The 15,844-nt window shown below is 37.1% G+C and overlaps 2 protein-coding genes across 2 annotated transcripts; both read left to right on the forward strand.

The window, feature by feature from the left end:
• Positions 1-793: 793 nt before the first annotated feature.
• LOC146139130 (gap junction delta-2 protein-like) lies at positions 794-5,097 on the forward strand. Its single transcript, XM_083391301.1, has 5 exons — positions 794-973; positions 1,466-2,010; positions 2,943-3,117; positions 3,596-3,746; positions 4,287-5,097. Exons 1-5 carry the CDS (start codon positions 830-832, stop codon positions 4,559-4,561), a joined length of 1,290 nt encoding a protein of 429 aa, XP_083247427.1. The 5' UTR covers positions 794-829; the 3' UTR covers positions 4,562-5,097.
• A 6,569-nt stretch (positions 5,098-11,666) lies between these two features.
• On the forward strand, positions 11,667-14,231 carry LOC146139131 (uncharacterized). Its single transcript, XM_083391696.1, has 4 exons — positions 11,667-11,703; positions 12,602-12,642; positions 13,008-13,323; positions 14,046-14,231. The coding sequence occupies exons 1-4, from the start codon at positions 11,667-11,669 to the stop codon at positions 14,228-14,230; spliced, it is 579 nt and encodes a 192-aa protein (XP_083247822.1). The 3' UTR covers position 14,231.
• The last annotated feature ends 1,613 nt before the right edge of the window (positions 14,232-15,844 follow it).

Here is a 15,844-nt window from a genome sequence, read left to right on the forward strand (position 1 = left end):
TTTCATTGCTTGCATAACGCAATCGTAAAGCTGTATATGAAAGCAAACAGGGTTAAGTTTATGGCCGGCATCCTTTTTAAAAAGGAAACAACCGCAATATTATCTATTTTCGGCTTCATTGTTTTTTCGCGAGTATAACAGAAGCAATATTAGTTGAGTCATTGTATTTTTCACAACACTAGGGGCTGCCGCAAAGCCTTGAAATCTGTAAAGTCTTTGAATGTCTTTGAATTGATTTGCACATTGAAATGTCATTTTAAAAAGGTTTAGTCTTCGAATTTATTTTACGATAGGCTTAAGTTATGTAGGTTGTGTTCAAAACGTAAAAATAGCTTTTAATTGTGTTGACGGTAGACATTTATTTATACTGTCTTGTTTACGAATTGTATTGAAAAATCGTCAAGCGATCCGATTATTGGTCTTAAAACCTACAAACCTTCTTTGAAAAGTCTTTTTTCTACGAATTGTGGGCAACTCTGTAGTAGTTATCTTTGAAAATTTGAAAAGGAGGTTGTATTTTATGAAATTCTTATCTTTTTTACCAGGGAATTTCTTGTAGTTATAACTTTGATTTACTTTTTTTCCAGTGTTCGAGAAAGGTTTAAAATAAAAAAGTTGCACTGTGTGTTATTTCCGTCGAGGAAACGATTTCCGCCTCCGTAAATTGAAACGTCCGGAAAATCGAAATTTGAAGAAAAATTTAAGATCACCAAAAAAAAAAAAACACCAAAAGAACAAAAAGACACCAGAAAACACCAAGAAACTAGAAAAGCACCGAAAAACGCAAAAAAAAGACCAGAAAGGCACCAGAAACTTCTAACCAGCAGAAATGGCTTGGCATATCCTCCATGGCTTGTTGGAGCAGGTCCGGGTCCACTCCACGTTTCCAGGAAAGATGTGGATTTTCCTCATGTTTGTCTTCCGCATTGTGATCGTTGCGAGGATCGGAGACATGGTTTACCACGATGAACAGGTTGGTAGGACTGATTACGAAAATATATCAAGCACTTTTTAAATTATTTACTTCCAAACCATTCAGTTATTTTGCTGCAGTTAAACTGCCACATAATTTAATCACGTTAAGAAACTTGACGTCAACTTAAATGACGTCAGACTAGAAACTGAATGTTAAGGTCTACATATTTTAAAAAATTATCTTTTGTTTCTTCTGAAAAGAATTGTAGCTGATATGTCCAGGCCACTTACAGATTATTCTTGAAAAAGTTAATCTTAATTTTGTTAAAAAAAAAAAATATTTGGCGCTTTGTGCAAATCTTGTTCCTGTATCGAAGGTAACGTATAGTTAGAGCCCTTTTCAGTTGCAAAATGCTTTTTATCCCTGATTGGCAATCGTTGCCGTTGTTATATTACGATACACAGCTAACATTCAGTTTGGTTTTGGCCCGCGACTAGAAGTAGTTTGCCCACTTCTAATCTAAACCCTCTTTCTGTGTTTATTCTCCAGTCTAGCTTCATCTGCAACACGCTCACTCCCGGCTGCGAGAATGTTTGTTTCAACGGATTCAGTCCGATTTCCCAGCTCCGATTCTGGTCTCTTAGTGTCCTGGTGGTCGCAGTCCCCGGCATCTTCTTCTACATCTACTCGCTCCACAAGATCTACCACGCAAGCGTCAAGTTCCCGGAGGACCCAGAAGATGCAGAAGAAGACACAGAGGATAGAAAGGGACGCTGGGACACTGACTCCTGCTCTCACCCCCCTGGTGTGAAGAGGAAGAGGGATAATCATCCTCCTCCTTCATTTGCCAACGCAACAGCTCCTCCTTTGTACGAAGTGAAGAGGCTCAACTCAAGGAATTCGAGGAAGAACGAAGGCAAAGACGGGATGCGGATGCGGGAGATGGATCATGGAAGAAGAAGGAAGTTGGCAAGGAACAATCGGGATGAGGACAAGGATTTGATCGAGAAAAGAAGGGGCTCCACCACTGATAATAATTACACGCCAACTGAGGATTTTACCCCCAGGAAGTACCAGCACTGGGGCGACACCAAGTGAGCAAATAAACATTTCTTTTGTAAAAATATTAAGCAGTTTTTTCAAAGTTTGTTAACTTTTTTCTTCACAAGAAAAACCGGAGATTTTTCGATGTGTATTACTTTACAAAAACTATACACCTTTGGAGGTCTCAACACTGAGGCGAAACCAAGCGAGCATATGAACACTTTTGTTTGCCCGAAAAGAAAAAAAAATTGTAGAAAGAGAACCAGATTTTTTACTTAAATACACGTGTTCAAAATTAGCACCTATTAAGAAATGTTTTAAACCCTGAGAATTTCCATTTGGACAGCAAATTTACGTGTTTCGTGAATACTTTTTAGAAAATTACAACGCTAAGGGACACCGACAATCAACTATTTTTTGTAATTAGCCGTTTTTAGCAATTGCTTAATTTGTTGAATTAAAATTTCACTTTAACAAACAACTAAATAAAATCGACACATTTTACCATAGTTCATAAAACCTCTGCTTTTATGGTGCCTGGCTCTTATGCGACACCAGGCGTCATAGTTTTTTTCCAAAAAACTTCTATTATACAAGATTTAATTTCACGCAATTGCCCTTCTGATGCGAGATGCTTGTTAAATTGGACGCCATCTGTTTAATTTGTCTCAAAGTTTGACGCAAATTGTTTAATTTGACTCCCAATTAGACGCAAATTGTCTATTAAATGTTCGGAAACTCAGCAATTCTTTATTATCAGACATCCCTACCTCATGGTATATTATAACTTACCGAACTCTTAAATGTGTAAATAACACTTCTTCTCTGGTTTTGCAGTATATGCTATCTGTGTTGTAATGACTTAGGTAAATATATTCCACTGTTGTGATTACTTAAGGCTTGACTTAGACTTAAATTACTTCAGAAATTACTTGACATGCCTAACCCGGGTTTATCAAAACTTACCCAACTCTTGTTTCAGTCGCAACGGCTTCCCGATTTACGCTGACAACAGAGGCACCAAGGTTGAGTACTTGAAGAAGCCCAAGGTACATTCTGAGGCGGTCCGTGGTAATAAGGAGAAGAAGCTGTTCCTCGAACACCCGATGCTCTGCCGCGCTTATTGGTGGCATGTCGTGTTCAGGACCATTCTAGAGGTTGGAAGCTTTCTTTATTCAAGAATCGAGCGTATCATAACGAAATATTTTAAAATATGGTTTCGAGTTTTTAATAAAATGCTAAATTTAAAAACTTAATTCAATATAGCAGCGCTTCTTAAGCGGTGCGGCATCACAAGAGGAAAAAATATTTTAAAATTTAAAACGTATGTATTTTTACTTTCTATTTGGGTTTAGCTCATTCATCTCAAGATAAGCAATCAGGCCCATAAAATACAATTTGCTAGTATTTGAAAAGAAATGCCGGTCTTACCGAAAATTGAGCTAAGCTATAGTTTGGCTCTTAGGCGCGCAATTTTGCGTGTGCTACCTGTTTCGACAACAATCACTTCGACTGATTTCCCTCCGCCGTTTGCGCCAACTTATATGTCAATAAAACCAACAATATTCCAGTGGTTTCTTATATTACCTTAAAAATCGAACTTATATCTCATGCTAACGTAAACTTTTACCTCAGGCTGGCTTCCTACTTGGTCAGTACTACTTGTACGGATGGATTGTGCCAGAGGTTTACAAGTGCACACGCCAGCCTTGCTTCGAGGTCGTTTACTGCTACGTTTCAAGACCGATGGAGAAGTCTTGTCTCATGTGGATCATGTACTCTTTAGGTAAGTTAAACCTTAAATCCGTAAACCAACTTTTTCTTGTTTGACCTGACTGGATATATTAGTACTATAGTTTATACTACGCAAACTGTAGTTTCACTGATTTATCTGACAAATGTTTCATTATGTGAAAATAAAACACTTTTTATAATGTTTAGTTCAATAAATACAAAAGTAGGCCAATAAAGCGGATAACAGTTAAATTGTAATATGTTAGGGCAATTACTATAGGAAAAACCTGTTAAAATCTTGAAAAATTCCCTTTCTTGGTCCTTTTGTTTCAAATTTTACTGGAACGCTTTACACCATCACTCTCAGATAAATAACATCATAATTTTTTCTTCAAAAACGTATTAGTTTTTTTTGGTGGGGGGTCTATTTTTTGTATATTTAATTTACTATTTTGTTTTCTAGATTTCTAGTTGTTTGAGTGTTTTTTATTGATTACAAGATTAACAATTTTCTTTCGAAGATTTCCATTTTTTTATCGTTTTTTTGTATGTTCGATTTCCAAGTCAACAATGTTTTTCTTTTTATCTTTAGGTTTCTTCGCTTGCTTCCTGAGCCTGGCCGAGTTCTGGACTCTCGGCTTTCGCAAGTTCAAGAACGCAGTGTGCTGCTGTGGGAGGAAGAACCGCCACCTCGGCTACGAGGAAAAAAGGCGACGCTTGGCGCGTTATGCAATCCAGCATGCGTCCGACGCCAAAAAGGAGGGGGGTCACAACGCGCCCGTCGGGGAGGCAGGGATTATGCACAGGGAGGGCTACCACGTATCCCTGGACAGCCTCAGCAGCGATACGACCGTCGAGAGCGTATGATGACGTCACTGTGACGCGCTGTAGTGCTTTTGTGACGTCATGCTGCTGCTTTTCGGTTGCAAGCCATCTCACGCTCGCCCCCCGCGCACCTTCGATCAAATCGAAACACACCCCCGCACGGCCGGTTTCCAACCCGAGACCCTCGGAACTTTGCGCTTTTTGTTCCTTGCTCAGTTTAGCGCAGTGTTACTGACACCTAGCGGCCAGTAGACGAACACCTTTTTTTCTTCACTTGCTTTTTTCCGCGCGCTTCGTGAGGTATTATCCTGTTTCGGCCGTCGCGCGTTTTATTGTTGACGTCATAACGACACTTTGATGACATCACACCTTATTTTGAGAGCTTAAGTTTCTTTAGTTTGTTCTCTGCTGCCTCGAAGCGGTGGGATTTTGCTTTATAAACGTAAATTATTTTTTTTAGAAGTTTTTGTTTGACGAAGATTTATTTTTTGCGACCCTGAATCAGTTTTAGAGAAAGTTTTTTTTTCGGAGTTTCTTGATGTACAATCAACTTTTGTAAAATAAAACCAGCATTTGTATTTCGTCTTGTTTGTTACAGGTTTATGACGCAATAATGGGAAGTAGAAATTAACTAACAATCTAATTTAAATCTGTTGGTGTAAAATATTTCGATTTGATTCAGTAAAAAAATACAACATTTTCAAAAGATAAAAAGTAGTGACACTGGTTGTTAATTTATGGTAGACACATTGCTTCACTAAGAAAGAAATTTAAGACTGCACTTCTTGTTATAACAAAGTCAACACAATTGATGATTAAATAAATAACCTAAAATTAAATCACTTCTACACTATTTTATTATCACAATATTCCAGCCTAATTGTCAGTTAGCGCTATCTTAGTTTTCCTCTAGGTTTACTTAAATCCCCAATAATACGAGCTTAAGCCTCCTACAAACCCATAGTTATTTAAGACAGTAAAAATCGATTTCATCAGCCTCTTTATTATGACGGTATACTTTTACATGACGTCACACTGGACACAGGTTTTTGTTTGATATGACGTCACAGTTTAAGTCCAACATAATACCACAACATAGTTGATTGCAATATGACGTCAGATTTCAATCAAACATAACGTCACAGTTTCTTTATTTCATGCGATATTACTCAGCATTTATAATTTTAACGAGACTTCGCGTTGTGATTTGTTGTGACGTCACTCTTTTTCTTCTGGTATGACGTCATTAGGGTTGACGAGAGCGACTTGACCCCTCTTGAATGGGGTCATCTTCAAACTGAGATTCGACCTTGACCGTTTCAAGGTGAACCGAGCGTTTGTCTGGGAAGGACTTTTCTGAAAAAATATTCACAAGGGAGGTTTAAAAAAATGTTTGCTCTTGTGACGTAATAAAATCTTTGTGACGTAATGATTTAGGAGTAAGTGATGACGTAGCACATTTTATAATTAACTTAAAATACGACATAACTAACTTTGCGGGAGGAATTACCAAAAGTACTTTATTAAGCTATAAACATATTAACTAAAAAATATTTCGTCTACCTTTTTTGAAATAAAGAAAAAGAGTAAAACACTGTTTGTTGTGAATTTGCAGTTAAAGGAAGTTTAGAATCTGGGAAAATTGAAATATAAGACTTAAATAAATGAATGAAAGCAGAATTGACCCAAAAAATATAAAAAAACACACGTTTGCTTTCTGAACTAAGTAGAAACATAAAGCCTGACGTTTGACCTTAAACTGACCTTGAGTGAACAAACGTCCTGACTGGAAAGCAGGGGCGACGGTGTTGACGTCATAACGACGTCATTGTTCCTCTTTTGTTGCAGAACAAACATGCGCTTCCCGATCGCCATCCCATCTTCTAGGTCGTCGTTTTGCAAAACCATGCTTTTCACCCTTCGTACTGCTTGGGGCCTGAACATACAGAAGCAAAGATTACTGTAGACCAGCCTTTCTTAACCTGGGGTCAATTTACCCCAGGGGGTAAATTTACTCGTTCTAGGGGGTAAATCCAGGGATATGTATTCAAGCTCTTAATATTCTGGTTCCATTTTCTGTAACTAACTTTTGCGAAGCGGCTTCTCTGCATTGCTAACTATCAAATATAAAGCACGAAACCGACTTCATGTTAAATCTGATATTCGTTGTGCATTATCACTAATTTCCCAGACATTGCAATTTAACTCGTTGCCAAAAAGCAAGGGCAGCCGTCACACTGACTATAACTGATCTAATTTGTTACTTTCGTGTTTTTAATAAATGCGCACCACTTTAAATATTGGGGGTAAATTTGATATTCATTTTTGTTCAAAGGGTAAAACAAAAAAGGTTAAGAACCCCTGCTGTAGACGGTCAAACATACACACGAAATACAAATAGGCCAAGTCAGATCGTGGGGAAGACAGGGATTATGCAAAGGAGGGCTAGCACTTAGTGCTTTGGTTAAGGCGGTTTTGTTTTGGCAGTATATCCTTGTGTTCAATACACCTGTCTGTGTGGTTGCAAGCGATTCTTTTGAAACGATTTGGCTTATACCAGTGTTTCCCAACCTTTATTTGTACTAGCGCCGCCTTGGGCTCGACAGATTCTTTAAACGCCCTCTATGTTACAACAAATCAAGGGGTGGATTTAAGATGCCTGATTGAGATTGGCATAACAACATTAGAAAAAGACGTCAGAAAATCAAGTCATAAAGCAAGTAAGTTAAATCAAGTTCAAATAAATTGAGCGAATTTATGCCGAGAATTAAACTCTCTCCCGCGTGCAGCACTATATAGGAATTATGTTGACATTTGTACCACAGGTAGTTCAATTTCCTGCTTAAAAACCTAAACAGAAAAAGTTACACAATCACTTGTGAAGCGCTTCTCAACTGTGAGGCCCATAGATCTCTGGTAACTTATAAACAGTGATTATTCACTTAGTTACCGGCCAATGTATTAAGTAGCAGTCAGGGACAGTTTCGCTTTCACATTTTAGATGTAGTCGTATACCATAACATTCCTTTCACCTAACTTGCACGTGTGGTTAGTTCAAAATAAAAATAAAATCACAACTCAGGATATAAGGTGATCAGCATACGGTTTGACATATCGTTTTTTGTTTTTTAGAGATTTTTCAATTTGGAATATTTTAATCTACCACGGGCGCAATTAATTGCTCTGACATGCGAAGAAATGCCAAAATACTGATGGTCTGATATAACTAAAAGTTATCGATCGAGCAACGTTACCTTACAATTCGTGAAGCTTATCAAGCAAGCTGTTGAAAAAATACCATTTATTTTCAACCTGTATGAAAAGCAATTTATGCAATAGTTTTAACAAGATCACTCACTTGATGCACGTTTTGTCCGACGAAGTCATGACGTCATCATTGAGGTTTAGGGCGTTTGGGGGAGGCCTGGGGAAGATTTTCTTGGGGGGTCGGGAACCACTGGTTCCGGGGTCATCGTTTCCGGCCGCCGGCATTATCGCATGACCTTCACCGACCATTCCTGAACCTCCGACAAGGTCATTGCCTGTGCAGTTCAGTCAAGCTTATTTATTGCTTTTGTCAAGGTCAAAAGTTCGATTTTTATTTTATGTGATAGTTGCAAAAATGAACCAATGCATTGGCAGAACTAAAAAAATGAAACCTTCTAAAAAAGTAAGTTATTGGTTTATTTTAGAAATTGAAAATAAATCCGCAATTTCAAATTAAGTGACAGCCAATTGAATAATGTGGTCTGTCGTTTGAGGGTAATGTATTTACTTTTTAGTCCCTTTTAAGTAATTTAACCAAGGCTGTTATATTGCAGAGCCGTTATTTAAAAAAAAATCAAAATTTTCCAAAATAATTTTAAATCGCATTCACCTCCAGATAACCTTCTTTGCATTTGAAGGTCACTTAATTCGATTTCATCTTCGTCAAATAAATCGTCAAATTCGTCGTCAGAAAATTGAAGGGCTTCCTCCTCATAAAGTGCATCCTATAATAAGATATCTATGAGTAGGGATGCCGGATAGTCATTTTATTACGTTACCGATACCCGATAATTTTGGCAAAAGTATCGCGATTCGATAACATGTGACGTCATTACTGTGCTCAAACAAGAAAAACAAATAATATTAAAAGATCAAACCCAATGTTTTGCAAATTGTTAGGCCAAAATTTGCTCGAGGGTTAAAAAGTTCAGTTACCATCATTTGTTTTGTTTTATTTATTTTAAATATTTACATTTTAAGTCGAAATCACTGCTTTGGATCACAAATCAAGCCTTAAATTCCATATTAATTTGATATCGGATCGGCACCGATATCACCTAGTATCGGACGAGTACCGATACTACCACTAGGCATCGGGTATCGGCGATCCGATATTATCGGACGAGTACCGATACTGCCACTTGGCATCGTGTATCGACTCCGATATTATCGGACGAGTACCGATACTACCACTTGGTATCGTGTATCGGCTGCGATCCGATATTATCGGACGAGTACCGATACTGCCACTTGGCATCGGGTATCGGCGATCCGATATTATCGGACGAGTACCGATACTGCCACTTGGCATCGGGTATCGGCTGCGATCCGATATTATCGGACGAGTACCGATACTGCCACTTGGCATCGGGTATCGGCGATCCGATATTATCGGACGAGTACCGATACTGCCACTTGGCATCGGGTATCGGCGATCCGATATTATCGGACGAGTACCGATACTGCCACTTGGCATCGGGTATCGGCTCCGATCCGATATTATCGGACGAGTACCGATACTACCACTTGGTATCGTGTATCGACTCCGATATTATCGGACGAGTACCGATACTACCACTTGGTATCGTGTATCGGCTGCGATCCGATATTATCGGACGAGTACCGATACTACAACTTGGTATCGGGTATCGGCTCCGATCCGATATTATCGGACGAGTACCGATACTGCCACTTGGCATCGGGTATCGGCGATCCGATATTATCGGACGAGTACCGATACTGCCACTTGGCATCGGGTATCGGCTCCGATCCGATATTATCGGACGAGTACCGATACTACCACTTGGCATCGGGTATCGGCGATCCGATATTATCGGACGAGTACCGATACTACCACTTGGCATCGGGTATCGGCTCCGATCCGATATTATCGGACGAGTACCGATACTACCACTTGGCATCGGGTATCGGCTCCGATCCGATATTATCGGACGAGTACCGATACTGCCACTTGGCATCGGGTATCGGCGATCCGATATTATCGGACGAGTACCGATACTACCACTAGGCATCGGGTATCGGCGATCCGATATTATCGGACGAGTACCGATACTACCACTTGGCATCGGGTATCGGCTCCGATCCGATATTATCGGACACCCCTACTTGTGGGGGTTAAGGCGTCGCACTAACTGTATAGTCCTTGACCCAAGAAATCAAACGACGATCTCACCCAAGGGTAGGAAAGTGTAAGACATAGGGGGGTGGTTATATACCCTGTGGCCCTCCTGGCTACGCCTATGGATATGTCTGTTCTGTTCTGGGCGAGAGACTTGGGCGTTATAGTTAACGCTAGACTGAGTTATCGAATAATTATCACTAGACAAGCGCTACCGTAAAATAACCGTTTCCTTTGAATTTCAAAACCTTGTCTAATCGTATCCTACCTCAAACCTTCCGCTCCATGACCCTGTTTGCTGTTTACAGCTCTCCCCCAGCCTAATGTTGTCCACCGATCTTTCGCTGTACAGTGAGTCGTTGCTATCCGAGTCGGGAAAGTACTCGCTGTCTGTCTCGCTTATTGCGTCATCACTACTCGTGTACTCGGGACAGACAGGTAGACTCGGCAGCTTTGAGTCGGCAGGGAACTCGGCCTTACTCGATTGCCCGAGAGTTTCTTTCTGTGCAAAAAATCAGTAAAAATGAGGTTTAAATATACTGTATAGGCAAAATCTTAAAGTTCCTGCTAGGAAACTTTGTGTTTTAGATTTTTTCTCAGTATATAGTTATACTCTATTAGCAACATGGATTGTTTTTCCATCAAAACTAAAAAACAGTAAATTCATAACAGGTTTAGGCGACACTAGTTTATTACCGCCCAAACTGGGTCACGTAAAACATGTCTATAGAGCTGAAACTTTTTTTCCATGATTCATAGGTCCCTTCTAACATATTTTAGTAAATTTTAAAATAAATTAATTTTTAAATGTACAAAAACTATTTACCTCGAAATTCCTCGAAGTTTTTTTGATTGCCAAAATTTTTCTTAGTTTTGACTGAATATCCGACGATTGCGGATTTGAAGTACCGGCTTCTTGGACATCACTGGGGTCCAGAATACCGCTAAGTTGGCCCGATAAAAAGGCAACAGCCTTCCCGGATATTTCGTTCACCTTTTCAGCCTGTGTCATTGCTTGGGCGGAATAGGAATCCACGCATTTTACCAGTTTTTTTAGTCTCTTGACCTGTTTGTTGGAATGTTCTAACACTTCGCTGACATCGTGCGAATTTCCACTGCTAGATTCCATTTTACGGGTGTTTTTTTACTAGCCACATGGTTAAAGTCAATTTGGATCGAAAATTGCTACATTTTCGATAAGGTATTCACTTCTAGCTAAATTTCTAAAATCTTATATATTTTCCCTGCTTTTATTGGGATTTTAACGTGAATTGTTACGTAACAATAAATTTAAAATGAAGATCAAAGATTTGTAAAAACAATAAAACAACAGGCAAAATAACGCATTTAAGTGAAAAATGTTCTGAAAACAAAGTTTTAAATTTATTTTCACGTTTTACTCAAAAAACTATTTTAACAATAAACGTCACGCGCAAAAATGATAACATCCCGAAGCACAAAACGCTAAATTTCTGGGGCGTGGTAAATTACCCGAAGATTACATTTTACTTAAATATTAACATCATTATTTATATATTTTTATTATTATCCAAAGAAAGTTATTCTTAAAAAGTAATAAATATGCTTTAAACATCTTAAAAGGTGTAATTTTGACATAATTTTAAGATTGATACGCTTCAATTATGTTTGTTGTCTCCCCAATACCTGACGTTTATTATTATTCAATAAATAGTATTTTTCCAAATGTTTGTAAACATTTATTTGAAGAATTTTTATTCAATGGAAGAGCCAGAATATACAGTTGTTATCGAGAAAAGTAAGTGAACGATATTAGTATGTTATAAGTCTTTTAAAATACTTCAACTAAATATTGTAAAAACGTCAGTCTTTCAGAAACAAGGATCCGAAAATGACCAGAATTTACATTTCTTACTAAATTCTTTTTAAACCACGTCAAATTAATGGGCGCTGGTCTAGAATCCTACCACAACCAAACATTATTTGGGTTAGGGTGCGGGTTTGGGTTAGGCTGGGTCAAGTATTATTGTTAAATAAAGAATATAATAATACTTGACCCACCCACACCCGAACGCTAACTCGCACCCTAACTCAAATTTTGTGCTTTGATTTTATAACTGTGGTAGGATTCTAGACCAGCGCCTTATTTGCACTAGTCTAGAATCTTACCATTTTTTACACTAATTAAACGAGTAATATTACAAGAAATAAATAAATATAAAAACAATGCTTGACCCACCCAAACCCAAATTTGCATTCTAACACAAATAATGTTAGCAATCTAAAACCCTAGACGAAATGTGGTGATTCTAGACCAGTTCCCAATTAAGTTTCTGCCTGCTAAACCATCTAAACCTACACAAACAATCTGCGAAATAGTACCTGTTGTGGTGGTATTATATTAGAGTTAATTTTTAAGAAGTCTTTACAGTTTGTTTCTTGTTTTATGGGTTTTTTCAGTCACATTTATTCATTCAGATTTATTCAAGTTGTTTGGACATTTTTTCCATATGCATTAGTTATTCTGAAACACTATATACAGATCTGTTCATAAGTTTAATGGTGAAAATCACAGCCCAAATAGACATAAAAAGCGACATGCTTTATTGTTCAAACGTTTCGGCAAATGTTCATGATGATGGCATGAGCATTTGCATTAGTTATTCAATATCTAAGAAAATGTTATTACGTTTTAGATCCAATTATTTCTGTTGAACTCGAAACTGAAGATGAAAAGGTAATTCTTGTTATAATTTTTACTGCTTGTTGAACTTCTAAATTAAAACCATTTAAACCAACTAGAGGTGATTATATCATGTTTGTTGACTTTTCATTACAATTACCAGTATGTAATCTTATTGTTTTGCAAACATTTATGCATCAAGTGCCTTCTATTTGAAACAAATGGTATTTTAAGAAAACTAACTGCTTTATTGTATAAAACCTATTTTTGGCATTTTATTTTATTTGTGATGTTAAGGCATGGAACTTGAAAACTTGAATTATTATATAAAAAAAATGCCAAACCTATAGAGTTACCTATTTCTATTGGGCTTTGATGATTAAAGCTCTAATTACTACAAGTGCTTATACTATTTTCAGGATTCTCAAAATGATGCAAACTTAAAATTTGGCACATTTGGACAATCACAAGATTATCGCCAACACACAAACAATGTTTGCAATCATTGTGGATTGATTTTCCCAACCAAACTGTTGATGTCCGAACACGCTAAGACCCACTGCGATGTTCGGAAGTTTCAATGTGTTGTCTGTCAGAAGTTGTTCCGCTTCAAAGAGCACCTCACGTCGCATATTCGAACTCACACCGGGGAAAAACCATTTAAGTGTAAATACTGTGGGAAAAGTTTCACTCAGAAGGGAAGCTGTGATAAACACACAAACTCTTACCACATTGGTGAGTTTTGTAGTTGTTTAACAGATAAAATTATAATGTATAAAGCAGTAGTTCTCAACCAGGTGCTGTGGGGCCCTGGTGTGCCATTTCTAATGCTAAAGGGTGCCGATAGGCAATAGTTATTCATGAAATTTTTAAGAATTTGATTTTTGCTTAATTGGTAAGCTTCTTGGTACAACTATTTGTGTACGTTGAGCAACCATGTAAGTAAAATGACATTTTCCTACATGTTTTAAGTCGATTGTGTTGTTCCAGTTCCATTTATAGTGAAAATTTCAGTAGAATACTCTACAAAAATCCCAGTCGGGGTGCCGAAAATCTATTAGTTATTTTCAACGGGTGCCGTAATTCATAAAAGGTTGAGAAATCATTGGAAAAAATCATAAAGTTAAAAGAATTGGAATTTGCTAAATCCTTATTTCTTTTTATTACCGATGACAAAATACCTGTATTTTCCCATTAATTTATTTTCACAAATGAATTGCTGTTTTTCTTAAAAGTTTTGGCCTAACTGTTAAAATGACTTGTTAAATGAAAAACATATATCATTTTAGCATCGCTATTTACGAGTTAGTTGTGTTGGTTGGCAGTGTTTTCCATTTCCAAAAGCAAAGAAATGTAGAAATCAGTTTTACTTGTTTTAAAGTCCTATAGTTACTGTTGTAAGCCAATTTTACTTTTTACCAATCGTTTTGGTTTTCTAACAATTTTTAATTTTCCAGGCCAGTGTTTGCAGTGTGATATCTGCGGAATGAAATTCACTCGGTCAGACAACCTGAGAAAACACATCAAGACTCATTCTAAGGAGAAGCCATTTCAATGTCCCATTTGCAGCAAAAAGTTTAAACGAATGGACAACATGGTGTTGCATAAAAAGAAGCATTTGACAAAATATGCAAAATCCTAGAAAAATTGTTAAAGTTACATTCGTGAAAGTTTGGTGTTGGTCTAGAAATTTACAACTTTTTTGCAAACTGGGAGAATAAATTTAATAATTAAGAACAATTCACCCTACGAAACGCTAACCAGCACCCTAACCCAAATAATATGGATTGATTTTTTATAGTGGTTGGATTGTAGACTAGCGCCATAAGACCTATTATAATGTAACATATGTTTAAAATCAATTTGAAGGAATGCTATTGCTTTTACCAATCGACAGCATTTATATTTGTTATATGTTTATAGCCATTTAGTTTATATTACAGCTTGCAGGTCCCAGCATGCTAAATCACATGATTCATTGTACTATGCAATAAAATAAAGTTTTAGGTTTCTATGTGGTTTTATTTCTATTTTCTTTGTAATTTATTTGTTGTCGATCAAGTTGTTCAGTTGCATTAATTTATCCAGCATTTTAAGGCGCTTCACATTTTTTTTTAAATATAACAATTTTTAAACAAGTCTTCCATTGCTTGATCGTGTGTTTTTTATTTTAATATATTTAACTAAATGCAGATAGATCGTACTTATTTTTGTGCCATACTTTTTAAAAGATATTTGGTAACATTTATATGCATGTGGATGATTTTTGAGGCATAACAATTTATTTTGTATTTCACACTACTCCATTACTTAAAATGAGAGTTTTATCTAATACCTAATTTCATAAAATACCAAGGACATTCCCACCACGTTTTAACGTTTGATGCTTGTTATATTTTGTCTGTCTTGTGTCAGTATTATAGCTGTGATCATTGTTTTTTGAGAGAACAATTTTATTCTTTCCAACTGGTATTGGGTCATGTTTAAAACAGTTTAAACATACTTAAACCTGTTTTTTTGAAGCAATGCGATTGCCCTTAAATCTGATTAAAAATGAAATTTATATGGATTTTAATCCATTTTAGAATTGAGTTTAGTCAGATATATTCCCTCGCTTAAAATATAGTTTGTTAAAAGGGGTTCTTTAACTGGGGTCCATGGATCCCTTTGGGGTCCATGAAAGCCTAATTGAAATGTTAGTGACTCCATTTCACGTTCGCATTTTACTTCCGAAGTCGGCAGGTTTATGAAGTCTGTTTAAACTGTGACGTCAATTTATGACGTTTTTTTTTTGCCAACCGTGTTCCACGCGAGGCCAAAAGAGAATTTAGCGGTTAAAAAAAGTTTAAAAACCCCTGGTATAGAAGTTCATAAAATACACTATTCTTGTTTTTAAGTAGATCATTTTAGCACATTAGCTTGCAGGTTAATCTAAAATTCTACATGTTCAAGTTATAATATCTAGGTTCTTTCCACCCGAATAAAAATCGTGTTGGTAGAACACAAACGTCTACCACGGAAAAATAAGTCAGATGTTTCGTTTTGGTTTTCAAAACCAAAAAGTTTTAAACAAGTGCCTTAAATTTCGGCAAAGTCAACAAGAGATTTAGAAGCTTCATATTTAAACGTTAAATATTTGCAGAACCCGGAATGTCCGATACCCGATAAGCAGTAGCATCGGTACTCGTACGATTCTAGGCTGGTATCGGTGCCGATCCGATACAAACACTAGCATAGGATTTTTGCAATCCAACGC

The sequence above is a fragment of the Ascidiella aspersa genome, chromosome 6 (assembly GCF_963924565.1).
Source record: "Ascidiella aspersa chromosome 6, kaAscAspe10.2, whole genome shotgun sequence".
In the NCBI taxonomy this organism is placed as follows: domain Eukaryota; kingdom Metazoa; phylum Chordata; class Ascidiacea; order Phlebobranchia; family Ascidiidae; genus Ascidiella; species Ascidiella aspersa.

Bases quoted from the DNA above. Each gene is read 5' to 3' on its own strand.
- LOC146139130 (XM_083391301.1), top strand. From the start codon at position 830: ATGGCTTGGCATATCCTCCATGGCTTGTTGGAGCAGGTCCGGGTCCAC. The intron at 974-1,465 runs GTTGGTAGGACT...TTTATTCTCCAG, and splicing joins TGGTTTACCACGATGAACAG to TCTAGCTTCATCTGCAACAC. The intron at 3,747-4,286 runs GTAAGTTAAACC...TTTTATCTTTAG, and splicing joins GTGGATCATGTACTCTTTAG to GTTTCTTCGCTTGCTTCCTG.
- LOC146139131 (XM_083391696.1), top strand. From the start codon at position 11,667: ATGGAAGAGCCAGAATATACAGTTGTTATCGAGAAAA. The intron at 12,643-13,007 runs GTAATTCTTGTT...TACTATTTTCAG, and splicing joins TCGAAACTGAAGATGAAAAG to GATTCTCAAAATGATGCAAA. The intron at 13,324-14,045 runs GTGAGTTTTGTA...TTAATTTTCCAG, and splicing joins CACAAACTCTTACCACATTG to GCCAGTGTTTGCAGTGTGAT.